The following is an 11,674-nucleotide window of genomic DNA, read 5'->3' as shown; positions in this document are numbered from 1 at the left end:
AAGTAAATATGAACATACACATATGTAAATAAATGTGTACACATGTAAATAAACATGTAAGTAAACAATCCATTTGTAAAGAGAATGGAAATATTGGGAGAGGTTTCACAGAAAAGATGGCACCTAAGTTGATCCTTGAAGGAAGCTAAGAATCTTGAGAAGGAAAAAAACTGGCATTCTAGAAATATAGGTCCAATTAGACAAATACACAAAGACGAAAAATGCAATAGGACTCAAGGAACAAAAGGCATATTGTGAATAGTTTGTTTCCTGTTTCTACATAAAATGTGGCTGTTGAACTAGGTGATCTTTGAAGGAAAGGAAAAGGGAACAAGCATTTATTAGTACCTTATATGTGCCTGGTACTTTTCATAACAAGCTTGCAAAGTTCTGTTATCATCTCCATTTTTCTTTTTCATTCTCTCACCCTCTTTAAATTTTTTATTTTAATACATATTGCTTTACAAATGATGCAGGGAGAGGGAAATCAGAGCAAAAGGGGAAAACTATGGGAGAAAAAACAAAAACAGAAGTAAACATAGCATGTGTTGATTTATATTCAATCGCCACAGTTCTTTTTTAGGATGCAAATGGTGTTTTCTGTCCAAAATCTTTTGGGATTGCTTTGGGTCACTGAACCATTAAGAACCAAATCTTTCATAGCTAATCGTGGCATATTCTTGCTGTTGTTGTGTACAATGTATTCCTAGTTCTGCTTATAAAAAATTTTTCCCAGCTGTGTACTTCCCCTTTAATTTTGTTTCTTGTTTGTGCAAAAACTTTTTAATTTAATGTAATCAAAGTTGTCCATTTTGCCTCTCATAATGTTCTCTGGTTTTTCTTTGATCATGTTTCTCTCTTCTCCAAAGATTTGATAAGTTATTCCTTCCTCTCCTATTTTGTTTATAGTATCATTATTCTTTATACCCAAATCATGCACCCATTTTGACCTTACTTTTTGGCATGGGGTGTGAGATGCAATCTATGCCGAATTTCTGATGTTATTTTCCAGTGTCCCAGCAATTTTGTCAAATAGTGAAGGCCTTGATTATGTCATGTGTATCTAATCTATTCCATTGATCCACCACTCTATTTCTTAGCCAGTACCAAATGTTTTTGATGATTGCTGCTTTACAATAGAAGTTTAGTATTGCTAAGCCACCATCCTTTAGATTTTTTTTTTCATTAACTCCTTTGATAATTCTTGACTTTTTGTTCTTCCAGAAGAATTTTCTATAAAGTAAATTTTTAGCAGTTTGAGTGATATGGTACATCCCCATCTTTCAATTGAGGAAACTGAAGTTAAGTGGCTTGCCTCAGTATGCCACAGCTACTAAGTGAGGCTGGATTTGAACTCAGGTCTTCCTACCTTCAGGGCCAGCCCTCTATACAATAAACTAACTTCAATTCTGTGATTCCCATGATCCCAGATCAGTTTGGGAGCAAGGAAATTATAGTTAGGCCTGTGACTTAGGAAGATTGACAGTTATGTGGATGATTAGACAGATGAATAAAAGTCTACAATGACCTCTCTCTCTTCCAGTCATTCAATGACTTCCTCTCTTCATCATTCAATTGAATACTCTTTCCAAATTTATACTGATCTCAATTGCTAACGCCTGGCTTAGATAATCAGTTGGGATTGTTGTAGGTGAAATTCCTGTTCAGACACATCTGCAACTGGGAATGGGTCCTATGCTGGGGAAGGGAAATAGTGGAACAAAAGTAAGACAAGAGGCCCAGAATCCATGTTAAAATTAGGTTATACAACTTAAGAGCTAAAAAGAGCTATAGAGACTGAGCCCGGAATTCTCCCCCCATACCACCTTTTTAGAGATGAGGAAATCCACACCCAGAGATACCAAATGATTTGTGAAAGGTCACACAGTTCCTGGTAAACAGCAGACTCAGCATTTTACCTGGTGGTCTCATTCCAAATCCAACACACTTTCCATGCTGCAGATGAATAAATGAAACTTCACAGAGATGAGATTACTTCTTACTGGTATGATCAAGAAGGACAGAAGAGAAAGCTTTTCATTCAGAACTTGAAGGAAGAGTAGTAATTGGACATAGTGAATAAGGGACAATAGATTTCAAAACCCCTCCCAAAGGAATGGAAATAGTATAGTATGACAAATATCTGGGCAAAATATGATCTGTCATCTAGGAGACTATATACATGAAGCAAAAAGGAAATCATGACATAGTATTAATTATATGGCACAGTCAAACTGTTTTGGAAGTTCAGACAAAAAAGTTTAGTGGAGATTGAAATAGTTAATGCCAAGAACCATTTTCCATACTTATCTCTCCCCAAAACCTACACAAGAGTGTAAGATATATAAAAACCAATCAATAAATACTTGTTGGTTGGTTGATTGATGGTTAAAATCCAATCCAAGAAGTTAAAAGTCAAATCATTCCTTTTTTACTTGGGCTAAACACAACATCCAGAATAAAAATTAAATAGACAATAATCTAACAGAAGTGACAAGTTTTATTTCACAAAGATAAATCAAAGGTAGATCTTGAATTTCATTTTTTCAGCTTATAAATTAATCCCATTTACTGGGCAGACCAAGTCTGTGACAAAGTCTTGATCCAGCTATTTTTCATCATGATGATGGAGAAGGCTGGCAAGAATAAAAGAGACTGCAGTTACTCCAACTAACTGGCTCTCTTCTGGAAGGATCCCACGGTCCCTGTATGACAAGCCAAAGTCAATCTCCAGTCCTGCCCAGAGAAGGGTAAAGCTGTAGTGTCTGGGTCCTAGCAGCTTTAGACCTCAGGTCTCCTCCAACCTTGATCCAGGTACGTTCACATCTCTACTGGGGCTCTGGGTAGCCTTATAGCACGCTCTTTGCAATGGCAGTCAAGGTCCTTACTTTTGCCACATCTGTCACCTTTGAGCAATATTCTGAGCTGGAAAGTGAAGCACCCATGGCAACAGAAGTGTTTCTGTCAAAGAAACCATAAGGGAATGTTAATTCCGACAGCTTGGGGTAGCCCAGCCCCATATCCATGTGCTTCTGCTCCCTGCCTCTAACCCCCACCCGTGACCCAGACTTCAGACCAGGATAGGGGACGAGGCTCTCCAGAGCCCACTACCAGGCTGGGCCCATGGAAGGGGGAAGCTTAGGAAGAATGCAGCTACTGGCAGCAGGGGACTTCCTTCCAAGTTTCCTGTGTCTCAGGGGGAGGTCTTAGCCCCCACGTGGTCTCAGACCCTCAGCAGGGTGATGTCACCTCCCTCTCAGTTTTAGTGTCCCACAATAAAATTTGTTCCCTTTCCCACCTAAGCACCCCCTAACACTCCTACACTCCCGCCTCCCCTCCCAGAACCCCTACCGGAACTTCATGCCCGAGTCCCTGGCCGAGCGGGCAGAGCAGTGGAACTCGGTGGCACCCGAGCCCTCAAGGATCCGCTGCAGGTTTCTCTCAGTTATGCCGCCTCCTGAGGGAGAGAGCCAAACACTATATCATATGGCAGGCATGCGGTGGCATGCCATTCATTGAGTCAAACCCAAATGGAGCCCAAGCTCTGCAGCCCTCCCCCCTTCCTAGGACAGAGGCTATGGGGCGGTGCCCCAGCACCAGACACAGACATCCATCAATCAAGCAGCTCCCACCCCCTGCCTCACGCCTGTGCCACAGCCCTCTGCCGGGCTTGCCTAATAATTCTGGTCACTTTTCAGAAAACACTCTCCTATTTCAGCTGGGTCTACAACTTTGTCCACTGAGGCAAAATTGGGGTCAGACAAAGCACCCTACAGATGATATCTGGAAGCTTCGGTTTTGATATCTTGTAAGCTAAATCGCTAAGGTAAAAATCATCCCTCAGGGCCTCGGTTTCCTCCTCTGTAAAATGGGGCCATAGTGGCCAGTCGACTCACGCCACAGGGCAGCTCCGAAAGATGGGTATCACAAGCCCCATACACACTGCAGACCTTCTGCCTCACGTCTATGACTTTCTCCCAGAAGTTCCAAGCTCAGGAACTTCGTGAGCCAAGAACCTGGAACAGGTGGTCTAATGTTCATCCCAGACACAGCTGTGACCCACATAGTCTGTGGAGGCAACATTACAGGCCAGACAGCCCCAGCCCTGCTGGCACCTCCAAGGTCAACAAGTGCCAGGCAGCCTTGTGCAGACTCCTCACACCTGCCCCCTGCAGTTAGGCCTTGGACCTCAGCGTGGCCCAATCTGTTCCCAGGACTACTCCCCGACAGGGCTAGCGCAGGGCTGTAGACGATGGCCTCGGCCAGGTCCTCAAGTTAATGAAGGGGAGAGAGTTCATGAGAATAAGGGTAGTTCCTATTTATAGACAATAGGACAAATGCTTAAATTTGAAATTCTGGAGAATATTACTAAGTAAAGCATACATGATGAATTTTAAAAATTTAGAACACACTAAACCTACAATATGAATGATCAAAACAAATTTAAGTCAAGACCCTCTAGGTCCTTGCAGTGTCTCAGGGTATATCATCATGGATGGATTATGGATGTCAATCACAGCAATGTACATTGCTGTTTCTTAAAGCCAATTCATTTTTAAGTGAATGATTAAGGTCAGACAGTTACCAGGATCCATAACTGAGACTTTTATTATATCATGTTAATTTTTTTCCTATGGGATTTCATCAATGAAATTCAGTGAAAAACCAAAGAGAGGAAATAAACACTTATTTTCTATTAAACATTCTAAATTATGCATTTTAAGAAAAAAGCAAACTAAATTATACTCCAGAACTTTTGCCAATAATATCTTAAACAAAAACAAGATCTTGTGTCTCACTGAATCCCAAACCATAAGTGAAAAGTTACTTTGGCTAAGATTTGTGACAAATAGATAGCTCTAGATCTCTCTTTGCAAGAACCTGCTGTACTAATAGTTTTTTGGGGGTTATGTCTATTTTCCCAAATAAATATTATAATATGAATTATTGTTTTACCAATCAGTTTCTAACATATAGTTTGAAATCTAGCTAACTGCAGTGTGGATGCATAACACCACTGAACCTGACTATTCTTTCCCTACCTTTCTATACTAAATTGATCCTCATCGGTGATAGTTTCTGAGCAATGTATACATTATTCACATATTTCAGTTAAATGTGATCTCTTCTAAATCTGTACTGAATCTCTAGTTGTCTTTATCTATATCTGGCTCTGGAAGGGAAAGTGAGGCAGGAGACCTTGCAAAGCCCTTCATCATTCAAATAAATGCAATACTTTCCCTACATTATGGCCTCTTCGAGAATAAAGGATAAACAATAATCACAACAACTGAACGTAATGAAACTGGAATTTCAAGTCACAATAGAAACAACTTAATTTTTTTTCTCCACAAATTAAGAGTTTACTGTTGAACTATTCCTAATTTTACTCTACAATGAATTTCACAGACCTAAGTTTTCACCATATTTCTATATATTTTACTCAGATCAAACTTTGTCACTCTATCATCACTAAAGTTCAGAGATTTTTAGGTTTAAGAGGCTGTGAATTAAAGATTGCATACAATTTTAAATTATTTGCTCTAAGCAAAAAGTAAACAAGAATGCTTTTCTCTAAACTTAAATAGACAATAAATAGGCTGCCTTCCCTGAAACACTAAGCATTTTTGATGTATGTCCCTTACTTTAACATTACATGTTCCATATGCTCAGGGTACAATCCCTTGCTTTGCAGTATCTCAAAATTTTTAAAATTCTTAACTGATAACCATACACTTCTCCTCACCTTGCTTCTCCTACTTCCTACTCCTCCCTCTCCCCCAACATCCTGGATTCAAAGTTTCTTCTTCTAAGTACTTCCTTTGACTTTGGGAGCCCTTAAATAACTTCCAAAGCAAATTATCTATTTTGCTTCCAAGCTTCAATTCCATATAAAGTATCGGAAGCACCTAGAATAAATAATTCTCTTTATGGATTTATTGGCGAAAAGCCAGAATTTAATGGCCACTGATCTTCAGGAATTGAGAAAACATCCCATTTATTTGATGCTTCATTTCTATCTGCGTACTTTCCCTAGAGTTTGATTTTCCTTTCAAATACTATTTATTGGATCACCTCTCCATGTCCTTCACCTCCACTTACAGACTCACTGATTTAGATTTGACAAAATGTGACTGCTGACCTTGATCTCCCCCCCCCCCCCCCCCCGCCCCAAAGGCTGGGATTAAGTGACTTGCCCAGGGTCACACAGCTAGGAAGCGTTAAGTGTCTGAGACCAGATTTGAACTCGGTCCTCTTGAATTCAAGGCTGGTGCTCTATCCACTGCACCACCTAGCTGCCCCCTACTGACCTTGATCTTAACAAAGGCCTAATTCTACAATGTGGTCTATCCTTCTGACACAGAATTTCTTTCTAATGGCATTATATGCTGCTTCTCTTTCAATCAATCAATCAATCAATCCATAACAAAAGAAAACTACTATGATTTCAAAAAATCCTTTCCACAAAAAGACAAATCTTTACTTCACAGATATCCTCTCCCGTCCTAGGATTTCTCCAATTCTAAGTGCTCACTAGCTCACCCACTACCAGCATATTCTCTTCATTTCAAAATACCCAATCCGTGAAATTCTTAGTCAACACAGGTCTGTTAATCCTTAATTTCCCCTAAATATCACATTCTTCTTTTTAAAACATTTCTTGCTTTTTAAAATCTGTCTCCTTTCTCCTCTACACTACATTTCAGTGTTACTGCTAGCAAATGGATAAATAAATAAATACCTGGCATTACCACAATCTTGCCTTTTGCCTGAAAAAAGAAAAAAGGCAAATTTAAACATTCTTCCTTTGCATGTGATAATGAGACAGAGTTTAGAAATATGAGTCAAAGCATATTTAGTTTCTTATGATCAGGTTTGATATATGATTTCAAATAAATCTGCCATATTTCTTTTGAGCCTTTAAGTGGGATAACTGAAAGAGCTGTGTTAGAAGAGCTTTACCAGACCTAAAGAGTTAATTTTAACATATTAAAGGAGAAACTTTTTAACAGAACCCAACTGGCTTAAAATATTATGGTTACTAGGAATATATTTAGAACATAGGGTGGTCATGACCTTGAAACAGGTATACATAAATCCATCAATATGGGAGATATTACACATAATTACATAAGCACATAGTAACATAACACGAGGAACATATCCATAACCCCTAGAAATAGTCCAAAAGGAATCCATTGTCCATAGTTCATGTGCTAGTTATCCAATAATTCCTGCAAGTTTTAAAGTCCTACAATAGTCTCATCTTGTGTTAGGGAATCCAATGATTCCTGCTGGTTTTAAAGTTCTTTAACAGTTTCCTTATCAGCCATGCTCTTTCAGTGTTAGATGTTTCTTAGATCTTCTCTTTTGTTCCCAGATTTTTCTCTTTTTCTGTCTCTCTCCAGGTGCTGGTTGCCACCCATCTGTTTCCTTCTCCATCTGTAAAAATACAAGCAAACCCTTTCTCCCAGGCAGTTAACCCATCTAATTTCCTTCTATTGACCACTTTCTAAGTCTCTTCTCACCATCTGACAATTACATTGGAGCTGTTTGCACTGGACACTGCCTTGTTGGTTTAAAAGGCCTGTATTCTCCCCAAGTAGAATCCGTTTCTGCTATCTGATTGCTTTTCTATTGGCTGTGTAACCTTAGCTGCCATTATGCCCCACCTATCTTTTGATTGATATCTTGTAGCTAGGCTCCGCTTCTCATTTCCCTGGGTCAATCTACATTCGGAGGCCCAGTGGGATGTCCAACTTTTTCACATTGAAAACATCAACAAGTTTCTCTAGAAGTCCTTTTGCCAAGAGGGACCCCGTCTTTCCATGTTCATCATTGTCTGACTATAATAAGCATTTGTGCCCACTATAGCACAGCGTCTTATAATCTCCTCTAAAGGGGCATCTTTGTTTAGCCCCCATATAATTCTTTTGCAAACCTCATTAGCATTTTCCATAGCCAGATGTCTGGTCATTATTTCTGTAGCTGCATTCTCTCCAATAGTTTTTGTGACAGCAGTTTGCAGACGTCCCACAAAATCCACAAAAGGTTCATTGGGACCTTGCTCTATTTTTGTGAAAGCTTCCCCTTGATCTTTCTGTCCATAGAGGGAACCCCAAGCTTTTATTGCACCCTTAGAAATGTGCTCATACACTGTTCTGAATTCTCTCCATACTGACCTTCACCTGCTAGTTGGTCAAAAGAGAATTGTGTGTTAACTCCTGTTTCCCTATTGCATCTGACTTGAATCCTACATAATTCATGATACACCAAAAGCCACAAGTTTTGTCCAGGTTCTAAATATGTCCTTGCTATGGATTTCCAATCATTCAGGGTTAGGATTTCATAAGCCAAATTATCTAATAACATTTTAACATAAGAGGATGTAGCCCCATAAAGAGTACAACCTTTTTTCAAATCCTTAATCCTTAATCCAATCAAAAGGAGTATATCTTCTCCTTTTTTGACCTTTAGAGTCAAGCTCTTCAATCACAGGGTATGCATCTATAAAATCACTTACATCTTGTCCTTCATTTTTTTGCCTTAACCAATGCTTTTTCTAATCTTGTCATAGGCTGCTTCACAGATGATTCTGTTAGTGTCACTGCCTCTTCCCCTTCTCCTCCTTCCTCCACCCGTGAAGGGTTAATTGAGGGAGGAGATGGGAAATGCTCCTGTTGCTCAAAATTGTACTTAACTCCATTGTTATCTGATTCATCCTTCTCACCTAGTTTAGTTGGATCCTCCCCCTCCTGTTCTCTCTTCTTTTTCCTTATTTTATAACTTATATAATTTCCTAAAGCCAGTTGTATTATATTGTATGCATTAAGTGTGCCTTTAGAAATTGAGTTAGGTCCAATTTTGTTGTAGTATTGACAAAATTCCTCTCCTACTAATTTCCATTCCTCTAGATCCAATTCTTTTTCCATAAAAAAACAAGGACATATGAACTGCAAAGTTTTTAAAAGTTCAGTGATCTCCTCCAAAATTATAATCAATCCTTGGCTTTTCATAACCTTGACAATGCTCTCTAAACATTTTTTCTTGTACAGACACAGAAGGCTGTTTTCTAAAAATTTGCCCCATTTTGCTGAAATTCTACTTTAGCTTTTTAACAAAGTTTCCTTGTTACTCACCCTTATTATCTGGATCAGAGAGACTTTTCCACTGAAATCAGAATCTTGTCTGTCCCACATTCAGGCCCCAAAATGTGATGTTCTGTTGTCTCTAAATCGTGCTCGTTCTCTGGGAGCAGGATCTTTTGGGGAGCTTCTGGAGTCAGCCTTGGCTTCAGTTCAGTTTCATCACCCCAAAATCCAGCCAGGGGTTAAAGTCCTTTACTGTCTCTTTCCAAATCTTATCTCCAGATCCTTTATTTCTTGTCTCCTTCACTTGTGGGCTCAGCTAGCTTTCTGGAGGCCTTCCTCTCCCTTTGGTTCCCCAAGAGCTTATGTCCCAATGTCTCCAGCCAGCATGAAAGTCGAAGTATGAATGAAATCTTCACTCCGCCTCCAAGAGTGTGGGATTGTGGGTTTCCCAGAATTCAATCCAATCCTAAATCTCCTGGAAGTCCATAAGCAGGCTTTTCCTTTAGAGTTGTGAATCTCCTAGACTTGCGAATCCACTGAATCCTGGCTCTGAATCTCCTTGAGCTTCCCTGAAGTTCTCCCCTTGACCCCCTCCAGATTGACTCTCCCCACTGAATCTTGGCTCCTTATATCCTCCCAGAGAATGGGCTTGTGGGAGCTCCTTAAAGGACCAATGAGCGAACTCCTTTAAAGGTGTGAACTCTGAACTAGGGAATCATTAAGAACCATGCTAAATTAGACAACCAACTTAGCACCTTGTAAGAATCCTAACAATATGGATTGACAAATGTAGTTTACTTGAAAAATTTGTTATCATAAGATTCATGTCCTAGTTGAATGATCTTGGGCATTGACTCCCAATCTCTAAGTCTCCATGTCTTCATCTGCAAACAAGGACAATAGCACTATTTTCACTAGGCACATGGGACAAATGAGATAAGGTATAGGAAAACTTTGTAACACTATAAAACCTATTCTTTCCCCTTCTAAGTATAAGAATCTTCTCCATTTTTCTTCATTTTTAACATTTTCATATTAGTCAAGTTGGGAAAGATAAATCAGAACAAAAGGGTAAAAACACAAGAAAGAAAAAAATAAAACAAAATTTAAAAAGGTGTAAATAGTATACTACAATCTGCATCCAATCTCCATAGTTCTTTTTCTGGATGCAGATGACATTTTCTATCCCAAGTCTATTCGAACTGTCTTGGATCACTATTGTTGAAAAGAGCTAAGTCTACCATAGCTGATTATCATATAGTATTGATTTTACTATGTACAATGTTTTCTTGCTTCTGCTCACTTCATTCATTAGTTCATGCAAATCTTTCAGGCTTTGCTGCAACCAGAATCATCATTTCTTATAGAATAATTTCTATTACAGTCATATACCACAACTTAGCCATTTCTAAATTGATCCACTTAATTTTCAATTCCTTGCCACCACAAAAATATAAAATCTATTCTTAATCACTACTAATGAAATTTTCTGTCTCAAAACTCCACTAGTTCATTGAGGGGGTGATGATAACTGATTTTTCACAAGGATTTTAGCAGAGAAATGACAGCATCAAGATATTCTAAAAGAGAGATTACTGAATGTCAAACAAACTCTGCATACCCTCAACTACTCTTGCTGGACCATCACATCAATTAACCAGTAGTACAATTTAATGTATCTATTAGGGTTTATTTTACTCTCCCTAACTAATGCTAATCGGTCCTTATTCCTAGGCCTATCAGAAAAAAATCTGGCAAATATAATATCAATCTCACCTCTATTTTGAGGTCCTCAGAATCTATCTCATAGAAAGTAGTTGAGCATAACAGAGCCCCCGAGAGTTTAAATGAGCAGCAACCTTAAACTTTAGTCCCGTAAATCACATCTACTCTATGACTCCCTGCACATACATTAGTAGCGACCTCCCAGTCCAGTCTCCAGGTTGTAAGAGTCACTTGGGCTCTTCGGAAGAAGGTAGGTTAATAGTGACAGTGGAAGTGAAAGTTATCTCTAACAAGTCACATTATATACATGTCAAGCTCCATCTGCCTCAGTTTCTTCATCTGTAAAATGGCAACAATAGCACCTATCTGTCAGGTTTGTTGTAAGAATCAAATGAGATATTTACTAAGCACTTTGCAAATCTTAAAATGCTATGTAAATTCTAGCTATCATTATATGCAGAATAAAATGAGTTGGGAAGAGCTGAATTCAAATTCTGCCTTAGACACTCAGTGGTTGTATGATAACTGGCAAGTCAATTAACTCAGCCTCATCTATATCACAGTTATTGTGGGGTGCCCAAATGAGACAACATATATAAATGTTAACTACATTCTCTAATTAGGCAGTGTCTTTTCAATTGCTCTAGCGAATATGAACATGTAATGTAATAAGGATAAGCATTTTTTCTTCTATTAAGTGACAATAAGCCACAAGAAAAAAACTAGTTGGGGAGCTAACTTAACTTAGTGAAGTTGTTTTTCGCACATAAGATATGACAAATGGGAAGAATATCATTCAATCATAAATAAGTACTAAAAAGCACACCTGTATTCCATATATACCTGTTTTGCATATT

At 38.7% G+C, this 11,674-nt stretch overlaps 1 protein-coding gene across 2 annotated transcripts in view; it reads right to left on the bottom strand.

Moving 5' to 3' along the window:
- Positions 1 to 2,482: 2,482 nt before the first annotated feature.
- Positions 2,483 to 11,674, bottom strand: part of CUTC (cutC copper transporter) — an 18,356-nt gene continuing 9,164 nt past the window's right edge. For both annotated transcript variants that reach the window (XM_074296045.1, XM_074296046.1), the window contains exons 7-9: positions 6,743 to 6,770; positions 3,352 to 3,457; positions 2,483 to 2,961 (exon numbers count right to left, since the gene is read on the bottom strand). In XM_074296045.1, coding sequence (XP_074152146.1) covers positions 2,850 to 2,961; positions 3,352 to 3,457; positions 6,743 to 6,770 — 246 coding nt within the window. In that variant the 3' untranslated portion in view covers positions 2,483 to 2,849. The remainder of the gene's footprint in view (positions 2,962 to 3,351; positions 3,458 to 6,742; positions 6,771 to 11,674) is intronic.

The sequence above is a fragment of the Sminthopsis crassicaudata genome, chromosome 2 (genome assembly GCF_048593235.1).
Source record: "Sminthopsis crassicaudata isolate SCR6 chromosome 2, ASM4859323v1, whole genome shotgun sequence".
Lineage (NCBI taxonomy): Eukaryota > Metazoa > Chordata > Mammalia > Dasyuromorphia > Dasyuridae > Sminthopsis > Sminthopsis crassicaudata.
Note: the sequence above shows the minus strand (reverse complement) of the source record. Positions and strands in the feature narration are given on the sequence as shown.